The 27,048-nt window shown below is 42.2% G+C and overlaps 1 protein-coding gene across 4 annotated transcripts in view; it reads right to left on the reverse strand.

Moving 5' to 3' along the window:
* The window catches only part of LOC148037718 (synaptotagmin-5-like), an 85,072-nt gene that overhangs the window by 25,908 nt on the left and 32,116 nt on the right, over positions 1-27,048 (reverse strand). For 2 of the 4 annotated variants that reach the window (XM_087676667.1, XM_087676666.1), the window contains exons 7-13: positions 17,627-17,728; positions 17,425-17,499; positions 16,791-16,870; positions 16,556-16,706; positions 16,082-16,318; positions 15,573-15,869; positions 15,381-15,494 (exon numbers count right to left, since the gene is read on the reverse strand). In XM_087676667.1, the coding sequence (XP_087532793.1) occupies positions 15,381-15,494; positions 15,573-15,869; positions 16,082-16,318; positions 16,556-16,706; positions 16,791-16,870; positions 17,425-17,499; positions 17,627-17,728 (1,056 nt within the window). Of the gene's footprint in view, positions 1-14,677; positions 15,098-15,380; positions 15,495-15,572; positions 15,870-16,081; positions 16,319-16,555; positions 16,707-16,790; positions 16,871-17,424; positions 17,500-17,626; positions 17,729-27,048 lie in introns of those variants that run through there. The other 2 variants (XM_087676669.1, XM_087676668.1) reach the window with 2 other exon arrangements.

A 27,048-nucleotide genomic window follows, 5' to 3' on the forward strand; every position in this document is an offset into this window, starting at 1 on the left:
CCATGTTGTATAAGCTGCTTAATAAAGGCCATCTTGCCATAACTTTTTGTCCTTAAGTGGTTAAAGGGACGGGCTCCCTAACTATACAAACCTCCCTTACCTACTACTAATGCATACCACGTCTTTAACAAGCATCGATGATATGTATCGTAGTTAGCACCATAGGATTTTGATCAAGTAATATCTTTTTGTGTTGCATCTATCATTATAATTTATGTATGTGACTTGCATATACTCTCACGAAGTGTCAAGTGGATGCAGGACGACACAAATCTAACCTCACAAAGAGCCATGACGGAAGCCTCACCGCCGAAAGCGAAAATCACCCTTGCGATCGCCCACATCTTTGAATCTTTTCACAGCCTTTGAATCTCGGCATTTTCCAATCCAATTGAAAGGCGGATAGCCTCAACGTATTGCAATGGTTGTACTCATGTTATTCTTTATGTTTTTTTTTTTAATTTAAAAAAACACTCACAATCACAATACGATACCGAGGGGTCCTCAAATTAGGTACGTCCAGTGACCTTGGTCTGCTGGCTCTGTCCCTAGTCCCCTAGCCCTTTACACATCCCCCACAATTATTCAAGGCACATCAAGGGCAGGACATACATAGGGAGCTTGTCTCGCCTATGGTTAGACTTGTCACCCTGACCCATTTGCACGATTCCTTTTTACACTCCGCCTTAATACCATTGCAATCGATCGTGGTAAGCAATGCACGAACAGCCATGGAAAGTACACCGTACTCGCCAAGCAATACAAGTAGCTACTCGCTACCGAAAGTAAGGAGTCGCTGAGCTCAACCATTGTGCTGTCACAGCACAAATGATGTCTCATGCACCTTCCTGTGTACTTCCCCTCACCATTGACAATTTTTTCTATCTCACTGAACCCTTGCTTCCTCCACACATTGCTACGAGAAACCAGACCCGCAGTCTCCTAACTATGTAATATCTAAGTATGCATGTGTACTCACATAATATTTACACCACCACAATATATATACACTTTGGGTCCTCAAGTGCAGGACAATGCTCTCAGCTTGCTAAGAGTTCGACCTGTCTCCCAAACTAATCAACACTATGTCTTGTGCATGATAAGAAGACTAGCACTAACCCCAGGGCGAGACCATATATATAAAGCTTTTCAATTGCAGGTATTGCAAACTCCAACGGAAGTACCGTTAGCTCTTCATCAGCACTCCGCTCTGAATTCGTATCCTTCATCATCCTGCAAGCCCAGCAACGAATCGCCGCCCACCCCAGCATCCCCCGAACATCAACACCTGTGCCAACCCATGCATGCAACTCCCAACAAAAACCAGTCCTATTCCCAGCTTCAACACCCCTATCACCAACCAAGCAAGCCAACAAAGTGCCACCAACCACCTTCATCCGCACAACCTCTATAACTTCTCCAACGCCCGCCATAGCAATCCCTTTCATCCACATCTTCGGTGCATGCCAAAGCTTACTACCTACGATGGTGAGTGCCATGGGATTGGCACTCGTCTAGGAGGGGGATAATGTTAACTCTCAAACAACATGGTGGAAAAGCCGAAAAATCTAAAGCAAAAGACAAGGCCAAGGAAAAAGTGAAACAGAAAACGAAGGCGCGCCAAGAAAAATCTGGAAACACAAGAAGTGCAGAAAAGTCCTAAATCAAGAAAAAAGACACACAAGAAAAAGCACTAGTCTATACTTTTGTAAAAAAGCGCAAGGCACACTATGATTTATTTTAAGAGTGCCACACTCTCACCCGTGCAATTTATAAAGGTGGTTGGGCGATAGGAAGGAAGCTAGGAAGATAGAAGAACAATGGGACAAAGGGCCTAAAAAGGGAATAAGGGGATGATTGCCCAAAAGGGATTTAGGGTTTTGTATATAAAGTTGAAAAGTGAATGAGAAGCTCATTCTTGTGTGTGGCAAAAAATTTCTTATTCTTCTCTTCTTCTTGCCTTCTTGCTTATGCTTGAGAAAGGGAGTGAGTGTGAGGGAGTGAGGGAGTGAGAGTGAGAGATTGAGGAGAAGAAGCTACCTATCTCCTCTCTTCATCTTCTTCTCTTCTCTACTCTTCTCTTGTCTCGCGCGGCTATGGAGGATGGAGCTTGTTGGAGAGGGATTGAGGTTGTTTGAGCTTGCCTCAAGGATCATGGAGCTACCGGCGTGCACAGGAGAGGAGGGTACTCGATGGGACATCAAGGTAAGCTCACTACACCCCATAGGTAGGGAGGACGCGTCGGCTATGTGAGAGGTAGCCATGGCTGCTCGGCTTGAAATGCTTGCCCAATAAGCGGTCCGTAGGTCTCGAGGGTTGAGCTTGAAGCTCCCTTCAGCTCAGTACAATGGTTTCAGATTTCTTACAATGTGTAAGAGACTAGGTGAGAGCTAGCCTAAGGATTTCGTGTATTGAAACTCTTGAAATGATAGGAGTATGTCCAATGGTCCTAAGACATTTAGCGCATGTTAGCCAACAGTGGTGGCAGACTAGCGGGGACAGTCGACAGGTGGCAAGGCAAGAGTTGAGCTGGAGAGCTCACAATAGTTCCACCTCCTTCAATAGTAGCTCCTGCTCTTACTCCTCACCAACAAAGAGTGGCGGTAACAGGGATTGAATGCTCCAATACCAAATGTGAAGAACATCAGCCAGCTATGGAGAAGACAGAAACAAAAAAAGTAGATAGTAGCCAATAGACAAAGTGTAAACTAAACGAGAGTGTACTTGCTTGCTAAACTTAAAAGATAAATGAAAGTATAACTAAGCTTTACGTCCAAGGTTGACCTAACCACACTTCCACCAACTAACAAGAGTCAGATTTATGTTCTATACAGTCTAGTGTCGCTACTTCAATATCCTAAAATACTAGGTATATTGTGAGATGCCCGCCCATACAGCTTTCCGAAATGAATCTAAGTGTCGTTGCCTGGCAATCCCAGGAAATGTTCCAATTTTTAATCGCCTAGGGTTTCCCGAATCCGCCTCGCAACGGAATGTTCACGACCGAACCTAGTAGGATCGACCTGAAATTCGGGTTCCTAGTTGTCAAGGTCTCCTGACAGCATTCTAGCATCGGGTTTTGGACATCCTACTTTACATAGAGATACCCAATCCGAAGCAAACCCATGCCGCACTTGGTTCAAAGAGAATGGAAAACGAGAGGGATGCGCTGCTCAACCTCTCTGCCCATAGGGCATAGTCCCATTCCGGTCCCCTAAAATGGCATGAATCGAGGTTCTATCCTAACAATTTCTAAGGTCGAAGACGGTAGACCTTGTGAGAAGCCTCCCAGCTTTCTGAGACCACCCTACCGTAGGACGGACCCGTCAGGGGTTCCACCCACCCGCTTCCCTTAATAGCTTTAGTTTTCTAATTAGGTCCTACTACATTTATGTGTGACACTTAAAGTCAGCTTCATTAATTAAGCCTTTTAGGGAACAGAGTTAGTTCACATAACTTATAGCACAGACACAAAAACAGAGCAAAGCAATCTATTGACAAACAAGTTCAAACAAGTTCCTTAACTTATCTTCAAGTTAATCTTTGTCTCCCGCCCATACTGGAGAAATTATGTATCGCTTCTGTCCAACAGAAGTATCCCTTCTGCCCTCCAAAAGTAATTGGTCCAATTCACATGGCACCACAAACTCAATTCTTTATCTAGAATAGGATCTCCCAACATGCCCAGATGTTGGGGGCCACGGAGGTCTTCAACTCCATTCTAGACCTAGCAAGGGGTGTCCAAAGCTCCAACTGACCCGCAGGCTGTCTAGGAGCGAAACATCATTTCCATGGTTGGCCTTTTCACCACTCGACCTTCGGCCCATGAATCAAGCAGTGCCCTCTCGAGTTAATCCGTGGTGCAATCATGGAGGTGATCCATCCGTGCAATATATCCTTCCTTAATTAAATCCTTTAAGAATCAAGCACAAACAAGGCATTCAGCCCTAATATCATTTTCCAAGAAAACATCCCTTTATTCCCATGGCGACTTGTCATCACAGACCCTTGCCATGCATTTCCCATAAATCACAAGCACTTGGAATAATCATCCAAGCAACAACTAACAACCAGTTGAATGTTAAAGCATTTACGATGTTGTTTGATCAACCAACAAAACCAATTGCATTCTTTCCAACCAATGCAAAAATAGACGATATAACATTTCCATCGTATATTTGCTCTCCCCCTTGGGATCTAAGAGCAATACTATGCAAACATGTTCTTAGCACTTCCTTCCTTCGGCTAGGTCATATGTTAAGGGTTCAAACACTTTTCATGATGTAAGTTCTATAGGTCACTTACCTTGATTGATAACCCAACCCTGAATTTGGATTGGCAAAAGTCATCGTTATTCGATGGAACTCAAGACATCTTAGTTTTAACCCTTATGATTAATTTCTTATACTAGCTCTAGGCAAGTCATGAGGCAACTAGAAAATTATCCTCATATATCAAACATGTTATAGGCATAACGTGTGAATACTTAATAAGATAAGTGCGAGATGATCTCAAGTAATTAGACTCCAACAGGCCTTGCATTGAGCTAGAATCTAGTTTTTCTTAATATTTGGAATCTTAGGCTAAGTACTTTTGAAGTATCTAAACTTTAAACTAGTACTCTCTATTCATGATTCTTAATGTCACATTCTTTTAGCAATTATGCTATTTATAACCCTTGACTATACTTTAATCTAGCACTTGTATGCCCAATCTTTTAATGTCGTTCTTTTGACGACTATACCATTCATAACCCTTGGCTAATTCTTCCTTGTAATTGCTCTACCAACAAATAAGCCATATGCAACTAGACGCAATTAACTTCCCTTGATATATACGCTTCACAAACTCCATCTTTCGAGTAGGTGAGATTAAATTTATCCTTTCCGATGGCCTATACTCGTGCATCATAGTATGGGGCCTAACGTATCTCATACGAGAATCAAAACAAGTATCTATCAATTTGAAAATACATTACTTACAACCGGAACCGCAGTTGCATTGACAGTGATGCCTTTACCCAAAGCCTTGTTGCTGGTTGCAGGATTATCATCCGCACGTGACATTCTTCGCTTGGAGGCATCGTCTGCAGGTGGACTCAAGAGATTAAGAAGGTGGAATAGATTCAAGATGGGAGAGTGTAAGAGAAGATGGTTAAGTGGAGGATCGAGATAGAGGGAATTGAGCTAATTCTCTTCCTTGCAGCCTCTCAAGGTGACTCTTCTCTCTCTCTCTCTCTCTCAAGCTCTCTTTCAAGCTCTTCCTCACAATCTCTTGGAGGGGTATCCTTCTCTCTACCTCTCTCCCGCAGCCTCTCGAGGTCTCCTTATGCTTCCTTATGCCTCTCCCATGCCTCATATTTATAGTGAATTAGAGAAGAGGGCTTGTGGTTGAGAAGTGGAGCTCTTTGTGGAGGGAGATCTTGGAAAGATCCGTGATCTGATAGTTCCATTGGCTCCGAAAGGAGGGTAAAACTCCAAGACACTTGTTAGAAAGCTCTTAGTTCACACCTTCTTCTTTTCTCTGTTTAAAGTGATGTCCACTGCCTGTATACTGCGATCACGGCGCACGCGATTTCGCAAATCCTCTTTTTATGTTTTCTTTTTATAAAATCTCCAAACTAACTAAAATATCACTTGTCTTTTCTTTTAAATGACATCCAATTCTAAAAATCTCAATATCTTTTTTTAAAAAATAATATCTAAAATATCTAAAATATACTAGTTTTGCCCAAAATCTAATATTCTTGGATCATCCAAACAATACACATTAGCCTAGTGATTAATATTACTCATAAGTCTCGTTCACGTTGTAATTTACGTGAAGGGTAGCTACGGTCCTTTTCAATCCGAGAAAAATATTGGATTTATGACTCTGATTTTTCTAAATAAAATATTTTAAATTAAATAAAAATTATTAATAATTAATGTTAGTTAGTTTTTACCTTGGTTAGTCTTTAGTTAGTAATCTTACTAACTTATTAATTGACTAACTAACTTTCAAACTAACCAACTAACTTTTATTGTGTGGAAATATTATATATATACATCCTACATTGACACTTTAATAAGTGTCCACACTGTCAAGAAATGACTGAGCAACCAGAGAGATAGTAGGGTTTGCGGGGAGAAACACAAATTATGTATGGCAAACACTAAGAAGAGAATAGAACCTCATATGAATAAGATAATGAAAAACTGAAATAATGAAGTAAATCAGATACAAGGGTATCGTAGCACGAAAGATATGCTTGAGCAAGGAGACTACCGAAGAAGCCTCTAAGTCTACAAATGCAAGGATGATGAGGTGTCTCCCAGAGTAGGGAGACTACCATTGAAGAGGAGCCTCTGAATCTATAAACGCAGGATGAAGACTATTGTCGCATGGAGTAGGGAAACTACCGTCGAGGGATGAGGAGCCTTCAAATCTACAAACGAAGGCCTAATGATGGATGACTGATGAAGCTGACCTCCCAAACAGCCCAAACGCAAATGCTAGATGCCGCCTAAGAGTGGTGCACTATTGCATCAAGTAAGGGATACTAGAAACTGCCAAACCCAAGGATAAACAACCTTTGATGATGAAAACACCAGCTGAAGAAGTGATGTGCTCTGATGGAGGATGGAGCAGCTAGAAAGCAAATGCAAGCACCAACTCCTACAGAAAACTAACATCAAGCTGATGATGAAGACGCCAGGTTCAGGAGGACCTCCAAGGCAGCCAAACACAACGAAGAGTGACGCCCAAAGGGTGGAAGCTAACGCCATGCAGATGGAAGTCAATGTTAGAAGGGGAATGAGCACCAAGCGGAGGGTGTAGGGCTCAAGGAAGCTGTCACCAATGATGGAGGAAGGCGGCCAGCTAAGGAGGAGCAAGGTTGCCACCAAAACACAGCCCAAATCATGGTGGAAGCTAGTGCCTAGAAGCAAGATATGATTATGGTGGAAGGAGAGGAGAGAGAGAGAGAAGCTGGGTGACTGACGGAATGAATCAGTGGTGATTGTGAGTAGTGGTGCCGTATATTTAGGCACAAATGGTCTCAAGTCTCACCCACTCAAGACTCTCGAGCGGTGCTTTGACTCTCTCGAAAGTTCCTAGAAAGACTCTTGGGTTTGGAAACGAAAACCAAAAAATGGAAATGAAGAAGGGAAACTATACAAAATGATGTGGTTTCTCAACACCCCCTCTCAAGCCCAAAAAGAAGCACAAAAAGAGGACTGAGGTGAAAAGAATAAGATCCATCCTAAAATTTGAGACTACCACCTAAAAGGAAACCTGTGAAGATAGTCAAGAGACTGGATGAGTAGTAGAACTTGAAACACAACCCTGGGTGAGAAGCCACTAGCTTCATTACACCATGCTGAAAGGAATATGAAGGCCTAGTCATAAAGTCGCTACTTAAAATCCAAGGGCCCCAATCGAAGATAGATCCTCTAGATGCCGGGTTCAATGGTGGTAAAACTGTTCAAAAGAGAGCCAAACCTCGAAAGTAAAGGAAGGTGTATAAAGAATATCGAAAGTAGTAGAGTCCCCCTATGAAAGTGGAGATGGGGAAGCCCCCTCTAAAGCTGAAGAAAAAGGAGATGCCCCCTTTGAGGGCGAAGGAAAAGGATCCCCCTCTAAGGGGAGAAGGACTCCAACTCAAGCATCATGGACCCCAAGGAGAGATAGGACAAGAAGTGCCTAATGGAAGACGCGTGTACTCCAGTGGGATAGGGAGCAAAGGTCGATGTTGACAATCTTCAAGGGTGTGATTATTCTTGCCGCAATAGGAGTACCTAGGAGATAGGCCATCTGTTGATGGAGATGCCATGGCACTAGAGTGGCAACCTGCAAAAGGGAGGATGGAAGGGACAAGAAGGATATCTCTCAGTGACGCAGCAAAAGTAGAGTAATAATTAGATGTTGATGTGTCTTTGCCTTCTCCGATGCAGAAGATTTTCGTCGCTCATTGAGTGCCTCTGGCTCAAATACCATGTCAAGAAATGATTGAGCAACCAGAGAGACAATAGGGTTTGCGGGGAGAAACACAATGTATGTATAGCAAACACTGAGATGAGAAGAGAAACTTAGATGAATAAGATGATAAAGACTGAAATAATGAATTGAATCTAATACAAGGGTGCCATAGCATGAAAGATGCCCTGGATTAGGGAGATTGCCGAAGAATCCTCTAAGTTTGCAAACACACGGATAAGGTGGTATTGCCTAGAGCAAGGTGACTACCGTCGAAGAGGAGCCTCTGAATCTACAAACGCGAGGATGAAGATTGGTGCCGCCTAGAGCAAGGAGACTGCCATCAAGGGGTGAGGAGCCTATGAATCTGCAAACAAAGACTTAATGATGGATTGTTGATGAAGGTGACCTCCCAAACAGCCCAAACGCAAATGCTGGATGCTACCTAGGATTGGTGCACTATCGCCTGAAGGAAGAGATACTAGAAACTACCAAACACAAGGATGAACAGCCTCCGATGATGAAAATGCCACCTAAAGAAGTGACACCTAATGGAGGATGGAGCAGCCAACAAGCAAACGCAAGCACCAAATCTGACAAAATATTGGCGCCAAGCTGATGATGAAGGCTACATGTGAATGACCTCTAGGGCAGCCAAATGCAAGGAAGAGTGATGCCCAAAGGTGGAAGCTAAAACTAGGCAGGTGGAAGCTAATGCTAGAAGGGGGTGAGCACCAAGTGCAAGGTGTGGGGCTCAAGGAAGCTGTTGCCGCCTGATGATGGAGGAAGGCCGCTAGCTGAGGAGGAAGGCTGCCACCAAAATGCAGCCCAGATGATGGTGGAGGCTGGTGCCTGGAAGCAAGAGATGATTATGTGGGAGGAGAGAGATAGGTGACTAACGGAATGAATCAGAGGTGAGTGTGAGTGGTGGTGAATGTATGGGTATGGTGCCGTATATATAGGGCACAAATAGTCTCGAGCCTCGCCCATTGGAGACTCAAGTAGTGCTTCGACTCTCTCGGAAGGCCCTAGAAAGCCTTTTTGGGGCTGGGAATGAAAACCAAAAATGGGAATGAAGAAGAGAAACTGTATGGAATGATGTGGTTTCAAAACACACTCCACACAGATTACATTGGACACTTGATTAGTTACCATACCAAAAATGCGAATGAAGAAGGGAAACTGTACAGAATGATGTGGTTTCAAAACACACACCAGACAAATCGCATTGGGCACTTGATTAGAATTGGCAAATTCTAACACTTTATTAGTCACCTTACCAAAGGGGAGGGGACTACCTAGAGCTATCCCAATGGCGGCCAATCACCTTGTTGTTAGTTGTGTGTAAGGCACTGGCCAAGATGATTAGCAAACGACTCCACCCCATTCTCTTTGACATCATTCATGACGCAGAAACGAGCTTTGTCCAAGATAGGAGCAACTTGTACAATGCATTTACTTTCTTTGAGAACACAAAGTAGGCTCAGCACAATGGTCAACTAGTGGTTATGCTCCTCCTAGACTTCGAGAAGGCCTACAATAGCATTGACTGAGACTTTCGGAGGGCATCATGGCACGGATAGGCCTACCTCAACAGTGGATTACTAGGGGGTGTGCACTTTACAGATCGGCCACCAGCAAGGTAATCATCAGGGGGCAGAGAGGGGCCAAGTTTCAGTGGAAGTGATCTGTCCATCAGGGCTGTCCATTAGGTCCATACCTCTTCCTACTTTTTGTGGACAAGAAATTCTATTTTCTATGCTTAAGAGTGGGTGGTTTGCAAGGCCTTAAGCTACCAGTGAGGGCTAAGACATAGCTCTTGTACTCAGGGTATATCAATGGCACTACTCTTTATGCAGAGGATGATGAGATGATGCTATAGAGAGTGACAGTGGCACTAGAGGCGATCTGCTTGGCAACATATACAAAAATCAACTGGCTGATTTACAGATCCAGATTCTAGTATAGAGTGGGCATCCACTTGGGTTTCAAATGGGTAAGGTCACGTTATCACATACCTTGGCTTTCAAGTGAGACATGACATTACACAAGCCCAATAACCATCCATTGAAAGCTAACCTACTAGAGTATGGTCCACCTCTCCTTGGTGAGCAAGGCCCTAGTGGTCAACCAAGTCCTTTTGGCAACAGCTTGAAACATTGCTTCATGCTAGTCTTTCTATTTGTCTTCCAAAACATCCTTCACAACTTGCTACAAGTCTGTTAAGGTCTGCATAAGGCCCTAGAGTAGCGCCCCCCAGCATGCCAGAAGGAGATTGATCGACAGTCCGTCACTTGGAACCACAAATCAAAGATCATGATAGGCTACAACTAGGAGAGCTCTCATATTCAATGGGCTGATTGGGATCTAGCCTTGCACATTCTATCAAGGCTTGAAGAGATGTCTACAGAACAGCAGATTGCGCAACTCTAACACACAAATATCACACAGAAAGAACAACTGGTGTGGAGCAAACAATATCCAGCCAGCAAGCAACAATGTCTAGAAGAACCAGATCAGCTGAAACCATGGAGGACATCTGCCATAACACTAAACCACAAACATGGGCCACATGACCATGGATGCCCGATGCCGAATCAAAAATAAAGGCATTCCGAGTACGCCAAATATGCCACAAAGCTGTCCATTGAAGGAAATGGAAGATGCAGGAATAATCTGATTGCAAGGCGGACATAGAAGGCATCCTTCCCATAATCCACAAACGAGCTAATATCCACTACTGAGTCGCTGAGGGAAACAAAATTCCAAATTTGTCGAGCAATAGGGCAAGAGACAAAGAGATGAAGCAATGTCTCATCACATGTAGTGCAAAATACACAGGAACCACGGGAGATCTTGCGAGCACGCAACACATCCCCAGTTGGAAGACCCCCAATAAGCAACCTCCACATGAACACTTTACCCTGATAAGGAACCTTAGACTTCCAGAGTTGGAGGAATCTTTCCTGCCACTTCTTTTTGCTGTCCCAAATATGCCATAATTTATTAGCCTTTCCAGTGACCCATCTCTTGGCCTTGACCATTGGCTTCGACCATCTGATAATAGATCTAATTAGTTGACCTTTTCTCGAACTCATCAGGAAGCACGAACATCCAATCTCGCCAGGGAGACAATGGCTGTAAAGTAGGCAAAGGAGAGAACCTCAGAAGCTTGTCCTGTAAGGACAACCAAATATCCTGATAGCCATGAGGCACCCAAAAGCGTTGATAAATGCACTGGAAAGAGTAAAGATGGGGCTGCTCAGGAATGACACCATCATGGATTGTCTACAACCCCAAACAAGCCATCCGATTAAACTTACCTCACTACAAGTCTTTATCAAGCAAATCCAACAACCTGGAAATAGCTAGCAGTTCTCCTTGCAGTGAATTCTCCTCCTTACGAAAATCAAGATGGCGCCAAACTACAAAACATAGCATCTCCTACCAGGATGCAATCAAATAAGAAAGGAGAAAAGACTGGGAGACCTTAATAGGCCTCGTGGAGTTAAGCACATGCCACCAACAAACTTAAATAACTATGTGACCATGAGAGATACCAATCTTTTCTATGAAAAATTTTGCAATATCTAACCAAGGATAACTCTGCACACATAGTGCCTGCAAAAGTGCTAGTCTCAAAGCAATCATATGCAAATTAACATCCAATAAAGCTGCTCCCCCTATCCTTTTAGGAGTAGTCACATGCTGCCACGAAATCCACACTAGGCCCAAATGATCCCTTTCTTTTTCCACAACATGAAGCGGATAGGCTGAACCAGTTCCAAAAGAGACTTCTTGGTCCAAGGAAGTAAGGGCATAAAAAATAAGACCATACTGATCATAACCCATTGAGCAACTTTAAGTCTGGCATGAAGAGGCCAGCCTTGAGATTACCAGTACATGAACCGATCATATATACGGGATGACATCCAATCAAGCAAGGCACAGGAAGCTACATCCACACCAATAGGATAACGTAAGTGTCAAGTAATATCTCCTTTAGAAGTCACAGCTCCTTGCCAATCTAAAGCATGCAAATCACTCTCCACACAAGAAATCAAGGTAGATTTCTAAGCATTAATATGAAGCCCCAACACTAAAGTAAAGAGATTCCACATAACCATTTCCCTATTAATATTAGTGCAATCAGCCTTAAGAAACATAAAGGAACTATCAGCCAAAGATTGACCCAAAAGTTGGACACCATTGGAAAGAGACAAACCAATAATCTCGCCTTGATCAACCAACTTATCCAACAATGAGAGCATTGGGTGAGTGACCAAAGAAAATAGCAAAGGACTGAGAGGGAAGGCTTGCCGAAGAAAAAGAGACATGACAATTTCATCTGTGATTCCCCCATTAAGTGCAATACGAGCCACAGCATCCTGACTAATGGTATCAAAAAGAGAGGTCATGCAAGAATCAAATCCCATGGTAGACATCAGCTGCTGCAAAAAAGACCAGCTAACATGATCAAATGCCTCTTCAAGATCAAGCTGAAGCATAACAACCTGTTGACCTGAGGCTTTGGCATAATCAATCCCAATTGAACATTCAAAATATTATCCATTATATTCTCTCCCTTAATGAAACCATATTGACGTGGATGAACCAAGTGCGGGAATACTTTCTGCAATCTGTTGGCAATGATTTTAGAAAAAATTTTATACAAACAACCCATATCAGAAATGGGTCTCCATTGTTTCAAAGAAGTCAGAGAAGGAACCTTAGGCAACAACCAAATCACAACAATCTTCTAGTCTGAACGCATCCTACTAGAATTCCAGACTTGCTTACACAGGCGAGTTAATGGGTCCTTAAGCTGCTCAACATGGGCTAAAAACAACTCATTAGGAAGCCCATCCCAGCCAGAGCTTTTCCTTCGTGATAAATGGGACAGCACATATACCACTTCAACGTCTAAGATATCGGCCTCCATCAAATCAACCCATTCAGGCTTAACCTAATTACTAACCAAATCACATATGTATCGACGAGCAGAGTGAACAACATCAGAAAGAATCTCCTCTGGACCCAGTAAGGATTTATAATAGTCAATGCGCATTTGAATGATGGAAGCAAGTTCAGTAACCATAACACCTTGCTCATCCAACAAACGCACAATATTTCCCGAGCGTATTTCTGACGTAAACAAGCAAAGAACTGATGAGATCAACAATTATTATCATGTAGAGATTCCGCCCGAGCCAACAATTTGTATTTAGCATATTTTTGCTCCTGAAGAGATTGAACTCTACATTTCAACCATTCAATGCATGTAAGCAAGTCATCAACTGTATCCCCTGAGTGATACAGAGACATGGAGTGAGCCAACAAAGTTTGCGAATGCTGCAATTCAGCTCGAAAAGCAGAAGCATGATGAATACCATATTGTCAGGACAACGCACGTGCATTATCCCTAAAAAAACAGCCCATGCTTCCATCCCTCCAGATAGGACCCTCATACTATTTCAACCAGGATCTATCACATACTCTACCCACCAATCCTGACTGGGTGGAACTAGATATACGAGCATTATTCAGCCACACAACTAGACATGTACTATCTCATCCTCCCATTGTACCCCTATATGAGCACTATTTGGTCTTGCACACCACCTTGGCTTCTTTCACAATATATCACTTCCAGCACATCACATTTTGATGTCCAGTGACGATCAACATTGTACATGATTTTGTCTCATAGGCTGATTTTCACCTCAGAAGACATCAATATATCTTTCTTTCTAAGGATCACTAAGTATCTCTCTTTATTGTCTCAATTTCGTTTAGTCTCTAGTCACAACTTCGAGTACCAACCACTAGCACAATCAAGCACCATCTGCACAACACTCTCTGCAAACTCCAGCATTCTGCTCACACACACAGGCTGCTTGCCTTACACATGCCTGTCTAACTATGTCGTATCATTCTCCAAGCCCTACTCTGGCAAGGCTCTGGTGGAAAAGGAGAGAGCATACTACTCGGCACGAACCAAACATACTTGAAGCGACTACTGCAGGCAGTGAAAAAGTGGCAAAAAAACACCTGGATCGAGCAATCTAGGTGTCCAATACAATGTGAGAATGTGCAAATGAAGCGGAAGTGAGTTAACTCGGAAGCGAAATGTTTGAAACAGTGGACAGTGAGCAAGAAGAACAGAAGTACTCAACAGTGAACCACAACTGTGTAATGGAATTAACGAATAAAAGTAAGAGTACCAGGGCACCAGCACAATTTGACCAGCTGTGCCTCTAGTGTCTCTCTCTCCAGATGATGTGATGTAATATGAAAGTGAAGTGATGCATATATAGGCAACACTGGGAGGGATCTGACAGGCTCAGGAACCCAATAATCAGCAGGCTGGCCATAAATGCAGCTTCCCAGCTCACTAATGTGCCCATTAACTGCCTAACCCATGATATGTAAATTGCTGACAAAGGATAGATCGCATGATAAGTTTTCTTGGAAACAAGTCTTATTAGGGGAAAAAGGAAGAATCGCTCCTACATTCCTTGATTTCTAGAGTGTGATAGGGGCTGTAGCTCTGTTTCTTATGTGGGAGGTTAGGGACAAAGTTGCCTTTAGATGATATTTTGCTTTTATGGCCAAAGCAGCTCATAACTTTATCAAGGTGGCTAAGCTGTCTATGAAGCTTATAAGATGTGTAATCTTCACTTCAAACAATCTCTTCACATTGATATACTTTCTTTAACAAAATTGGATGCACATTTAGGATCTTGTAACAGGGGCTCTTTTGATCAGAGCCTGGGACACCTGGACAAAGGATGCTCCAATTACATTGATCTCATACTGAGATGCTAACTCCATCTCAGAAAGTACATAGGTTTGTATTGGAACAAGTGTCTCTTATGTGGATGGGAAGTCAATGGATGTTCTTGCCTAGGTGTGCATGCAAGCATGTTAGAGCTGGTCCTTTGCCTAGGTGGCCATGCAAGAGGGTTAAGTTGGGTTGTAGTCACTTCATCCCAAGGCATACCGGTCTCTTTGCAATGTTTTCTTCTTCCATGACTGCTCTTGCAATCAGTGTCATCATATATGAATATTTAGATGAGGCCAGCTGTTCACACTTGATGCTCAGCTTTATTTTTGTATCAAGGTTCAAAGGTCATATGCACTGTACATAACAAAACCTCTATTAGAGATATCTCTTTTCTTTTACTTCCTTCCCCAACTTGACATTATTACTTTACCCATGGGCCACTGGACCATTTGTATTATCTTTTGGCCTCTTAAGCTTGTACTTGAAGAATGTATGATGTTTTGTTCATACACTATTGAATAGACACATCAAGAATGTGATTACATACTACATTCAAAAGACAGAAGCATACAACATAATTGTGAATAAAATGATTGCATGCATTTTAGAAAATGATATGAATTATTCATGTGGCTACCTCAGTGAAAGTTTTATGATTCCAAACTTCAGCAATCACCATCTCATGCACAGCATCATCGATCAGTATGTGGAATGTCTCATTCCACTCGGGTTTGGTAGAGTTTGAGATGACCTGACAGAATCTCTGAATATTCAGTAAGTTATTCATCGAAAGTGTACAACTGTAACACGACACAGCCATATGGATCACCTTTGTCCTGAACATAGCATGGGATTTTTTCATTTTGATTAAGACATATGCATCAAGTGGGTTTTTAGCCCCTCTTTTCCCCAAATTCTCTGCCCGTAAGACGGTTAAATGAAGTATGCCTCTAATTACTGTCACTTGTTTCATACTCCTGGTGCTCAAAAGGTTGTGTCGTTTCTCCTTCTCAGAAAAGGTTTTTTCTAAAGATGTCAACCCCAGTCTCGCACTTTTTATTGCATTCAGATCAAGTGACTGTACACTGTATTCATTGGAAGGAATATACAAGAGCTCTAAATGTACCTGAAACATAAGAGCCATGACTGATTAAGTAAAGCTTGCTGATGTAGTTATGTACCATAGAAATGCAGTTGCAGAAGTTATGAAAATGTAGAATGCACTAGATTTGTGGATTGAGATCAGTGCATTGGTGTATGAACAAAAGAACCTCTTCTGTACACACACTTTAAGACAACCAGCAGAAGAACCTTGGATGCAATAGTTTAAAAGTTTACCTCTCCTCTGTATTTCATGGAACTAGCAAACTTTATATCAAAGTGCTTGACAAGAGGAATCCATTTATCCATTAACACTCCTGGCTGCAAACTGTTAAGGTCCACTTTAGCACAGCCAAGAAATTCTGGTTCCTGCACGCCTTCCTCATCCATAACTTTAATATACAAGCTTTGTGTGGGAATATCCTCTATATCAAATTCAAATGTCTGATTCCATAATGGATTGAGATCATTGTTCTGACAATATAAAATTTTGGAATTCAGTAAAAACTTGTAATATTTTTGCTGAAATAAATTTCTTCGATGGTCATAACTTATGATACAGAAAAAATTGCATGTTGGAGCTTATGAATCAATCTATTTCTCATAAAGGACAATACAAGTGTGTGTGTGTGAGAGAGAAGGGGGGGGGTGGTGCGGGGGGGAAAGGCACAACTGCTATCAAATAAACATCATCAAAAGGATCATTCTTACTATTGTCCTGCTTTTCTTCATATACTTTGGAATAGGTCTTACGTAGAGGATTGCAAAGGGGTCAGACTTCCCAATAATATCCTTGTTCAAAAGTTTTCTTGCTTGTATCAATTTTACTTGTAATACACCAGTAACTTGTAATCCCAGGTCCCTGAAAGGTACATCTTTTAATCCCAATGCTTTCAAAAAGATCTTTGGAAAAAAAATCTCAAAGGTAGAATTGATAATAAGTTACCGATAATCGCCAGGTAAAACATTCAATACTTGACGCATTGGCCAAAGCAAAGAATCTGTAACTGCTGTTTTGATACATTCCTGCAGGATTTTGAATGAGTTTTTTGAGCAGCTTGATGCACACACAAGTTTGTGAGTTGCTTAGGCTCTCAAAAGAAAGTTGAATACTATTGATTCTCTTCAGAATGATCCTTATGTTTTTATGGATGTAACGGATTTCAAATGAGGTGACTCTCAAATTCCAAATTACACATGGATTTTGATGAAATAGACTCAGCATGGATTAGATGTGATGCATAATACTTGACTAGAGCATCTTTTGTGTTTCAAATAAGTATTATAGAGTATTAGATGTGATCAGTTGAACTTGTGTTGTAAGGCAAGAACTGTCCAAAGCTGATGCAATATTGGATCTGGAAGCAGTGCTAGCATTAGATATGCTAGTTTAATTTTTTGTCCCCAAAGGAGGAAAATGTGATTTTACAGAGTCCTACTGATGAGAAGTTAGTCTCCTTCGTTTCTCTTGAAGCATCAATCTTGATTGTTGTTGACAAAATGTAATTTATATTAAGGATGGAATCTTCTTGGTCAGAATATTCATTTTCGAATTACTGATTTTAGGTTTTCTAGCTTACCTCAACTCTGCTTTGAATTGTGGGAAGAGAGCTGACATGGCGACCAATGACCTTCAAATCAAAATCAAAAGATTTCTGTATGCAGATACACAATTTTTTTTCAGAAAAATTTCAATGATTACAAAAGTAATCTTAAAAAGGAAAAACAAAAGTTAAACTGAAGACAAAGCCTATGCTATCTACAGGTTCTTTACGCACTCACAAGCTCCCTCAAAGAGTAAATGACAGCTCCAAAACATGGGATCTCTTCCACTAAAGGTTTGAAAATGAGGCGAAAAGTCCCTGCTATATTAATGTCCTTAACCTGAAAGGAACAGCAATTTTGTTTTTTAATGTCACAAATAGGAAGTTCTATATTCTAGAGATAAGTTTTTGAAAACACAGATATTAGTATACAGGCATGCATACAACATAATACACATAAAGGTTAAAGGATCTCCATGGTGTTTTTGCAAACAGTTACTTTGAGTGTAGTCTCAAATGGCCACAGTAGAGTGAATGATGTTGCACATCCCCCCTCTCTTCCATCTCTTTTCCCCCTTCTCAAGCCCAATATGAAACACCCTCTTCAATTGAACTAGATTGCCAATAGGCTACAAATTCTGTTTATTGGTGGCATGGTAGCTTCATATGTCTCGCAAGCCTGCAGTCTGCTGTCCTGGAGTTGCTGCTTTGCTTGTGTCACTTACACCTTGTTCCATGCTGCCACCCTGCCTGCCATGTGCTGCTGCCCGTCTGCCAGCTGATTGCAAATCAACGTCCCACCCTTTATGTCATCTACTGCTGCCCGTGTGCTAGTTCATTGCCAATTGTTTTTATACCCTATGGCTTGGACCTGCCTGAGATAAGATCACCAGTGTGGACTGGGCTTTGTTGTCCAGGAATGGAGCCAACTTCCAACAGAGTTAGCCCAAGGGTTAGTGTCAGACAAGCAATTAGGGCCCTATAAAAGGGCACTCACTCCATCTTTGTTAAAACTCTCCCTTTTCTTTTGCAACTTGATGTCTGATTATATTTTGCAAAGCCAATCAAGGAAGTGCATGGGCTCAATAGCATGGCTGGAGCAAAAGAGTCTACATCACCTAGGGAAATGGGGGAAAGAAGCCAAGACAGAGGAGCGTAGCAAATATCTTGTAGCATAGGAAGAGGCTATAGTAACCAAATGTGTAAAGGGATGTTTGTTGAAACTCTGGACAGTGCTGAGAGTCTTCTTGGAGCTGGTCCAAGGGGTGTAGCAAACATCTTGTAGTGTAAGAAGAGGCTATAGTAACCAAATGTGTAAAGAGACATTTGCTGAAACTCTGGACAGTGCCGAGAGTCTCCTTGGAGCTGCTCCTAGGTGTCCTGAGTGAATGAGTGATTAAATAACGGAAGACCAGTGCTCTTTCAAAAGTGGCGTACACTAAACACCACTCACTGCCAAAGATTAGCTGGCAATGTTCCTTCAGATGTGCCACCTTACTAGAATCCCAATGAGCTCCCAAACGTCCAAATGCAGCATCCAAAACTCTGAAGGCTGGTTAATAGGCAAGGCCACCAAGGCTACAGTTGCACTATAGCCAGCCTTGATGATGAAAATCATGTGCTGCATCTTAGCCTCGTAGAGCAACTATCGACCATAGGTAATTAGCTGCCAACAGAAAGGTAACTAGCTGCTAACAAAAACCTCCCTAGGTAGTGCACCCTATGTCACAAGGATGTGAAATTTTAATGCTTTGCTAAGCATTTGATTAAATTTTAATCAAATGTGCAAAGATAACTTGCACATGTGAGGTGCAAGTTAATTATTCCATCATGTAGGACCTAGGACCCCAAGATATCAGTTGTGGTGACAAAGGCAAAACTTGTAATAAGTTATGCTTGACAACTACTAGGTGGTACTCGATGTCAAATTTGGGCCTAGACCAATTTATTGCCCACTAATGTCAATGGTGGCATTAGAGACTAGGCATTAATTAATCTAATAAGGTGGATAATGCTAGAAAATGGGATTAGAAGGCTACCATTTGGCAAAAATTGCCTATACAAGTGGAAAAAAAATTTGACGCTAGGAGAGAGAGAGAGAGGATCATTCTAGCCTTGTGCAAGTGTTGTGTGTGTGTGTGTGTATGTGTGTGTGTGTGTGTGTGTGTGTGTGTGTGTGAGAGAGAGAGAGAGAGAGAGAGAGAGAGGAAAGAAGGAAAGAAAGAATGTATATTAACATCTACAAATGGCCAAATTGGCCTATGAGACCAAAGTGTTACATTTGAAAAGTCAAGGAACTTTCCAAGTCCCAAGATAGCTATAATCTAATTCTATGACTAACTAAATGGAAAATAAACAACAAACAATACATAGCTCGTGAGTACAAAATGATGTCTACGCCAGATACAATGCCGAACTACTTAGAAGGCACTCTCATCCAAGATCCCAAGATATCTCTCATAGGTCTATCTAACATAGAGAAGCTGAAGCAGTGGGGTATGGTTCCTCAATGACCATGTAGTATCCGCTATATCTGCAGATGACGCCTCCTGCGGGGGCGTGTGTCAAAAGATGGTGTACCAACGAGGCAATAGGGTTTGCAAGGAGGAACGCGAAGTAAACTCGGAAAACATGGAGAAGAGAATAGAAGAGAAGAGAGAAGAAACTTTGATGAATGGAATGATGAAGACCTGAATCAGGGAGTGAATGTGATACAAAGAAACAAGGGTGCCGTAGCACAAGGAAGATGATGAAGACAGCCACGAACCACAATCCGCAATGTCCTTCTGAAGGGATGTGAGCGTAGTGGAGAGGCTGGAGAGAAGACGTGACGAACTGAATGAATCAGCCGTAAGGAATGAATGAGAGAGTGGCCAATAAATAGGCACAAGCAGTCTAGGATGGTGCCCCTTTTTGGGGCTGCAGACCCTAAACGCAAAACGCAGAAACACAAAAACGTAAACTGCGGGTAAAGGGTGAAGGGTTTCTCAACACCCCCTCTCAGGCCCAAAAAGGGGAACAAGAGAAGAGTAAGGTGGAGATGCAATGCTACATGCTGAAGAATGCTCATGCAGTAGGTGCCACTTGGACAGTGACCCTCGTGGGAAAATTGTTCACTTGCCCAAGCGCCCTAGTACAAATATGATGAAACATGCAATGCAAAGGAGGAATGCCGAACTTTGTTTGGTACTGAGAACCATAAGGATATGCTCGTACTCGATCTCAGGAGTTGGCTCCATGCTGACCAAGTGACCAAGGCAAGAAGAAAAGAGGAGGAAGAAGATCTAGAGGATCCCTAAGATCCAAGATTTCCACCGAAAAGGGAACCTACAGTAAAGAACAATAGACAAAGTGAACTGGAGAACCCGAAACACAACCTCGAGAGAGAAGCCACTAGCTCCGTGCATCCATGCTGGAAGGAATACAAAGGCCTCATCACCAAGTCGTGGCTGAACTGAGAACCATAAGGATATGCTCGTACTCGATCTCAGGAGTTGGCTCCATGCTGACCAAGTGACCAAGGCAAGAAGAAAAGAGAAGGAAGAAGATCTAGAGGATCCCTAAGATCCAAGATTTCCACCGAAAAGGGAACCTACAGTAAAGAACAATAGACAAAGTGAACTGGAGAACCCGAAACGCAACCTCGAGAGAGAAGCCACTAGCTCGGTGCATCCATGCTGGAAGGAATACAAAGGCCTCATCACCAAGTCGTGGCTGAACCTCAGAGGTCCCGATCTAGGTGGTACCTGAAGATCCTGGATATCAGTAGAAGAGATGACTAGTTGAAGACAACCACCCCAATAAAGTAGAGAATGGGTGAAGAACTTCATGTGGAGTAGGTTCTGCCTCTGAGGTGGAAGGTGGAGGGGCCCCCGTTAAAGTCGAGGATGAAGTAGATGCCCCCTATGAGGGCAAAGAAATAACATCCCCCTCTGAATCCCCCTCTAAAGTAGATAGGGAATCCAAAAACTCATGGATCACAGACTCCGAAATGTCTGATGACGAAGGAAGTGCCACCCGGTCGTGCGGAAGAAGGTATCTAGGGTGCCAAAGAGCTCCCAAAGGTAGCCTCTCGAACTTGAGTAGTCGAGGGTAGGGAAGGGTGGGGCTCAGAATGAGCAAGAGGTGGGCAACAGTTGTTGTCTCTCAGTGAAGGGGATTGGGTAGCGGTAGAAGAGGAAGGAGTCGAGCAACCACTCTCTCTCGAAGGAGCGGACTAAAAAGGAAATGGTATCAAACAATCACTGTCTCTCGATGGAGCAAACTGCAAATCCGTAGGTCGTGGAAGCCACTCTACCTGAAAATAAGTGGGAGAAGTTTGCTGCTGGCATTGTGACGATCTCCAAGAGAGGTCATAGCGCCAATCGATCCTCCATGTGCTCAAAAGGACTTAGTGCACATCGGATGCGGTTTATTGCCTTGAGCATAGTACTCTAATAGCTGATGCAAAACATTCTCTATGGCCCAGAAAGGAGAGGTGGCACAAGGAGTGCCTGGTGAAAGACGCATATACTCCGAGGGAGTGGGAAGCAAAGATCAAAGTTAGCAAGCATCGGTGGTGTGTCCGGTGATGCCACAGTAGAAGCACCCAGTAGTCCGGTCATCTGTTGGTAAAGAAGCCATGGATACCAGTGTGCCTTGCTGAAGAAGGAAGAGGTCAACCACCATGAACCGCAAACTACAATGTCCGCCTTAAGGGGTGTAAGGACAGTGTGGAGCACGAACCACAATGTCCGCCTCGAGGGGTGGGAGGGCAGTGGAAGGGCTAGAAGTGAGTTGCTAGTGGGAGGAGGATGCGACTAGCAGTAAGAGGTTGCAACCAGTAGAAAAACACAAGTGAGGAGAGAGAAAGACTAAAAACGCAGGAAAAAACAGCAACAGCAGTCAATATGCTGAAATCAGCTCCGAACAGTGTATGATAGGTTGGAAACAGGTGCTAGACTGTTGTAGACAGCAATGGCCAGCTTGGACCACGATGTCCTCCGTGTCCGGGGTGTGGGCAGCAAGCTGAAATACCTGAAATCACCAAAAACGAGATTGTTTTCTGAATGAAGAGTGATCAACAACAATCACTTTGCTATAAACAGCTGCAAATTGTGGGTGGAAGGCTGGAAACAGGCGCCAAACTGTAGATGACAGCAAGGGACAGCTGAGACTACGATGTCCTCTGCGAAAGGGGTGTGGGCAGCAAGCTGAAAACACCTGAAACTTGTAAAAACGAGATTATGATGCAACGGAAGAAGAAAAGAAGTGGATGCCGAACCCGCCACTGGTCTTTGCCTTCATTGGAGTGGAGAACCTTTGCCACAGTTTGAGCAGATCCAGCTCTGATACCATATCAAAAGATGACGTACCAGCGAGATAATAGAGTTTACAGAGAGGAACACAGAATGAACTCGGCAAACATGGAGAAGAGAAGAAAAGATAAGAAACTCCGATGAATGGAATGATGAAGACCTGAATTAGGAAGTGAATGTGATACAAGGAAACAAGGGTGCCGTAGCACAAGGAAGATGATGAAGACAACCACGAACCACAAACCGCAATGTCCTCCTGAAGGGGTATGAGGGTAGTGGAGAGGCTGGAGAGAAGAGGCGACGGACTGAATGAATCAGCCGTAAGGAATGAATGAGAGAGTGGCCTATAAATAGGCACAGTCAGTCTAGGATGGCGCCTCTTTTTGGGGCTACAAACCCTAAACGCAAAATACAGAAACACAAAAACACAAACTATGGGTAAAGGATGAAGGGTTTCTCAACAGCATGGACCGGCTAGGTGTGGACAACGAGATCTACATCTCTCTGTGCCTATGTCTAGGGTGATCCCCTGTGGAGGGGCTGCTAGTTGTGTTGAGCTAAAAATGCATTAGCCTGATTTAAACACCCCCAAAGTATACTTAATTAATGAAGAAACCTTATTATTTTAAAAAGAAACACGATCCTAGAGAGTTACTATATCCCACATGCCAAACCCTAATTTGGGTGTCCCAAACTTTCTATAAATAGGCATACAATCCACCACTCTTCTTCAATCTCATTTTTGCAGGTTTCAAGAGTTATATCTATGCTGCCCACATCCCATTCGCAAAGGACATCTCAATCAAAGCTTCCCATTGCAATCTACATCCATCTAACGCCTAATTCCAGCCTCTTCCACTTGTTGCCTACCTCCTGGAGCTATTGCCATCATCAAGAAGCTTGTGTTTGCTATTGTCGGGGCCTTCACACATTGTCATCGTCATGTGCATCCAGTCGCCATCAATAGGAGATGTCACCATCACCATCCTGCTTGCGTTTGCAATCAATCTCTTCTCCAATAGTCGTCATCAGCATATGCATTGTTGCCATCATTTTTCATCTATCACCCAACATCAATGAACTTGCGTTTGCTTATTTTGCATAGTTGCCATGTTTTCTCTCCACGATTTGTCTTCGCTACTTATTCTCTCTTCTACTGCTTGTTTCCATCAGATCCAGTCTTCCTTGGATGCGTTTGCTATTGTTCGATACACAGAGGATGCCTTGCTACGTTTCAAGATTCGTTTCCGAGTGCAATGCACTCTCCAACTCATAGCCTCTCCCTTGACCCCAAAGATATAAGAGTTTGAGGTTCAATATTCACTACATAGTGTGTTTCCTACATGAGTATTGTATATTCAGTAGTCATTCACTTCATTATTCATTGTGTTCACAACCTTTGAGCTACCCTAACCCTAATGTGTTCTGTGTAATCAATCTGTGCTTTGTCGTATGATTTGTTTTTTGTTTTCTGTGTTTAGAGAATTTCTTCCCATGGTATCAAAGCTAGGCTTCTCTGAGAAGCCTTGGCTTTTGACCAAAAAGCTCATCCACAAAAGTAGCAACAACGGAAGAGTCAAATGACTTCGAATGCATTCACACCATGGCTCCAGTCTACACAACCAAATATGGACAAAAATTATCAGGAGTGGGCCTTCCAGCTTGCTACTACCTAATTTGACATGGGCAGAGAACCATAGGACTACCATGGTGTCCAAAGACCATATCAGATTTTTGCTGCCGAGTATGATCTCATTCTTATGCACAAGGCTCAACATAAGGTTGAAAGTAAGCCCGAGTTATCTCCTTTAGTTCGGTGCACAAAACTAATGATCTTGTAGGACCTTCAAAATCTCCACTACGAACTAACCATCCGCAAGTAGAACTTGACTTGGATTACACTCCACTTCCACAGTATTTCTTTTCTCCAATGCCAAGTATAAACTCTATTATGTCAAAAACTACGAATTGAGATAGGAGATTATGTAGATCATGAGAGTATTGTCATGGGAGATCTTGGACATTGTGATGTTGTATTAGAAATACCTTGGCATACAAGAATAGATCCATCCATTGATTGGAATCAAAATAAGTTTAGATTCCCTTTCAAGGATAAAAATGTATATTTTGATGTGGGAATGGAAGGAAACTCTATTCCCATCTTATCCCATGTACAAATTTGTAAGCAATGAAAAATTCTATTTCCTCGTACTTGATTTTTATTAAGGATTCTAACAAAGAGTCTAGAATTGAAGAATCCATCTCAAATATGAATGAGGACCAAATGAGTTTCTTAAGGGAGTATGGAGATTGTTTTGCAACCACTTTACTTGACGAGTTACTATCAAAGAGGCTAGAAGATCATTACATTGATCTCATTCCTGGGAGCTCACCTCCAAATAGGCCACCCAATTGTGTGAGTCCAACACAACAAGAGGAGATCATGAAGCAAGTGAATGAGCTCTTGGAGAATAGTCTAATGTAATCAGCCTACCTCCTCATATAGGGTGGTAAATAACCTGGTTAAGCACTATTTATAGTAATTAACAAATTCACAAAACAGAAATGCACACTTTACCATATAATCTTGGACATTGAACAACTTGTTGGCCCTGAAACCGGCGCTCCTTTCAGTATTTTTTTAACTTAATTGAAGAAGAAGTTGATGAACAATGGAATTTTCCCAATCCCTTTAGATATTTCAACTCCCCTTGCTGTCCAAAATGACCAATAAGTCTTCAATCTGATTTGCCCCTTGATTCGGGCAATCAATTGGCCTTCGCCCGCTTTTATGGAGATGGAAAATGCCCCAAATTCAATGATTTGCTGGTCCCTCCACTTGAATGGGCTAAATACAGCTTCTGCCCTGCTGAATCCAAGTCTTGGAGCTTCCAATTTCTGGCATACTTCCCGAGGTTGCTGCTAAACCCTAATTTACCTGTAGATTAAGGCTTACAGCAGAGAAATCTGAAATTTCTCAGCCCCTGGTGATCTCAATGTTGTAATCTTCGAAGCAAGCTATAGAAAGGCTAGAAGATGAGAGAGAATGTTGAGGAGAGAGAAAATTTAGACTTTCTTCGCAAAAATCTGTCATTTACTACTGCTGCCCTGTCTCGACATCTTGTAGATGTAAAGAACTAAAAAAAATCAGTCATTTACTGCTATTGCCTTATCTCCATAGCCTGTAGATGCTGTCACCTGCTATTGATTGGTCTTCTCCTACCCCTAGCTGCCTCAAAAGGTCCTCCAATGGCTGCAAATCAAACCAGCAGTATCTCCTCCCTCTCTCTTGGAGGCTGAATGCACTAAAAATGCATCTCTCTAGCCTCTAAAGACGTTTTTCAGTCTTACATGGCATTTTTAGCAAGTGGCAACCTTCCCAAATGGTTTTTCCAACATTATCCATAATTCAATATTAATTTTCAATCTTTAAATATTGAAAATTAATCTAATAATTATTTCGATGCCCTAAAAAATAATTTGGTTGGCCAATAATTAAATTGGCTAGGTAACTTCAATTTCTGAGTGTCTTTGCACCATCTTTGACCATCAAATTGAAGTTAGGTACCATTAAACACCACTTCCCTACTGTCACCAAAATTGACACTTATGGTCAAATGAATGACCTAGGCCAACAACTAGCACCAGATACCACCAAGTACCTATGCGACATAACTTATAGCCACTTTTGTCTTTAATATCCCGTGATTTCCTCAAGTCCCGGGCTCATAAATTTACTCTAATCCCAGTTACACCTCACATGTGCAACATTTATTTAACCATGTGATTAAAAATTAATCCAGATATTAAGTGAGGTTTCAAAAATACATGTCCTCGTGACATCTAATAAGACCCAGTTTCTCACATTTTTTCTCTCCAATCCTCTTAGTGCAAAAAAAAAAAGGATCTTGGGCATATGTGTGGACTACACGGCCCTCAACAAAATTACAATTTGGAATTGGTTTCCATTCCAAGAATTGATGATATCTTGGATAGATTGGATAAATCCAAAGTATTCAGCCGGATTGACTTGAAGAGTGGCTACCATCAGATAAGGATTGCTCCTCAAGATATTCATAAAACAACATTTAGGACAACTTTTGGTTTTTATAAGTTTCTTGTGCTACCATTTGGTCTCACCAATGCTCTTGCAATCTTTAATAGAATAATAGAAAGAATCTTTATTTCACATCGAAAATTTATAGACACTTTCTTTGATGATATATTGGTTCATTCAAAAGATAAAGAAGAGCATAAGCAACACTTGAAAATAGCGTTTCAAGAACTCCACACTCAAACTTTATGTCAATGGCAAAAAGAGTGAGTTTTTCCTAGAAGAGATTCACTACTTTGGCCATATTGT

Source organism: Lygodium microphyllum, chromosome 4 (genome assembly GCF_053477565.2).
Source record: "Lygodium microphyllum isolate KBCC chromosome 4, Lygodium_microphyllum_v1.1.10, whole genome shotgun sequence".
Classification (NCBI taxonomy): Eukaryota; Viridiplantae; Streptophyta; class Polypodiopsida; order Schizaeales; family Lygodiaceae; genus Lygodium; species Lygodium microphyllum.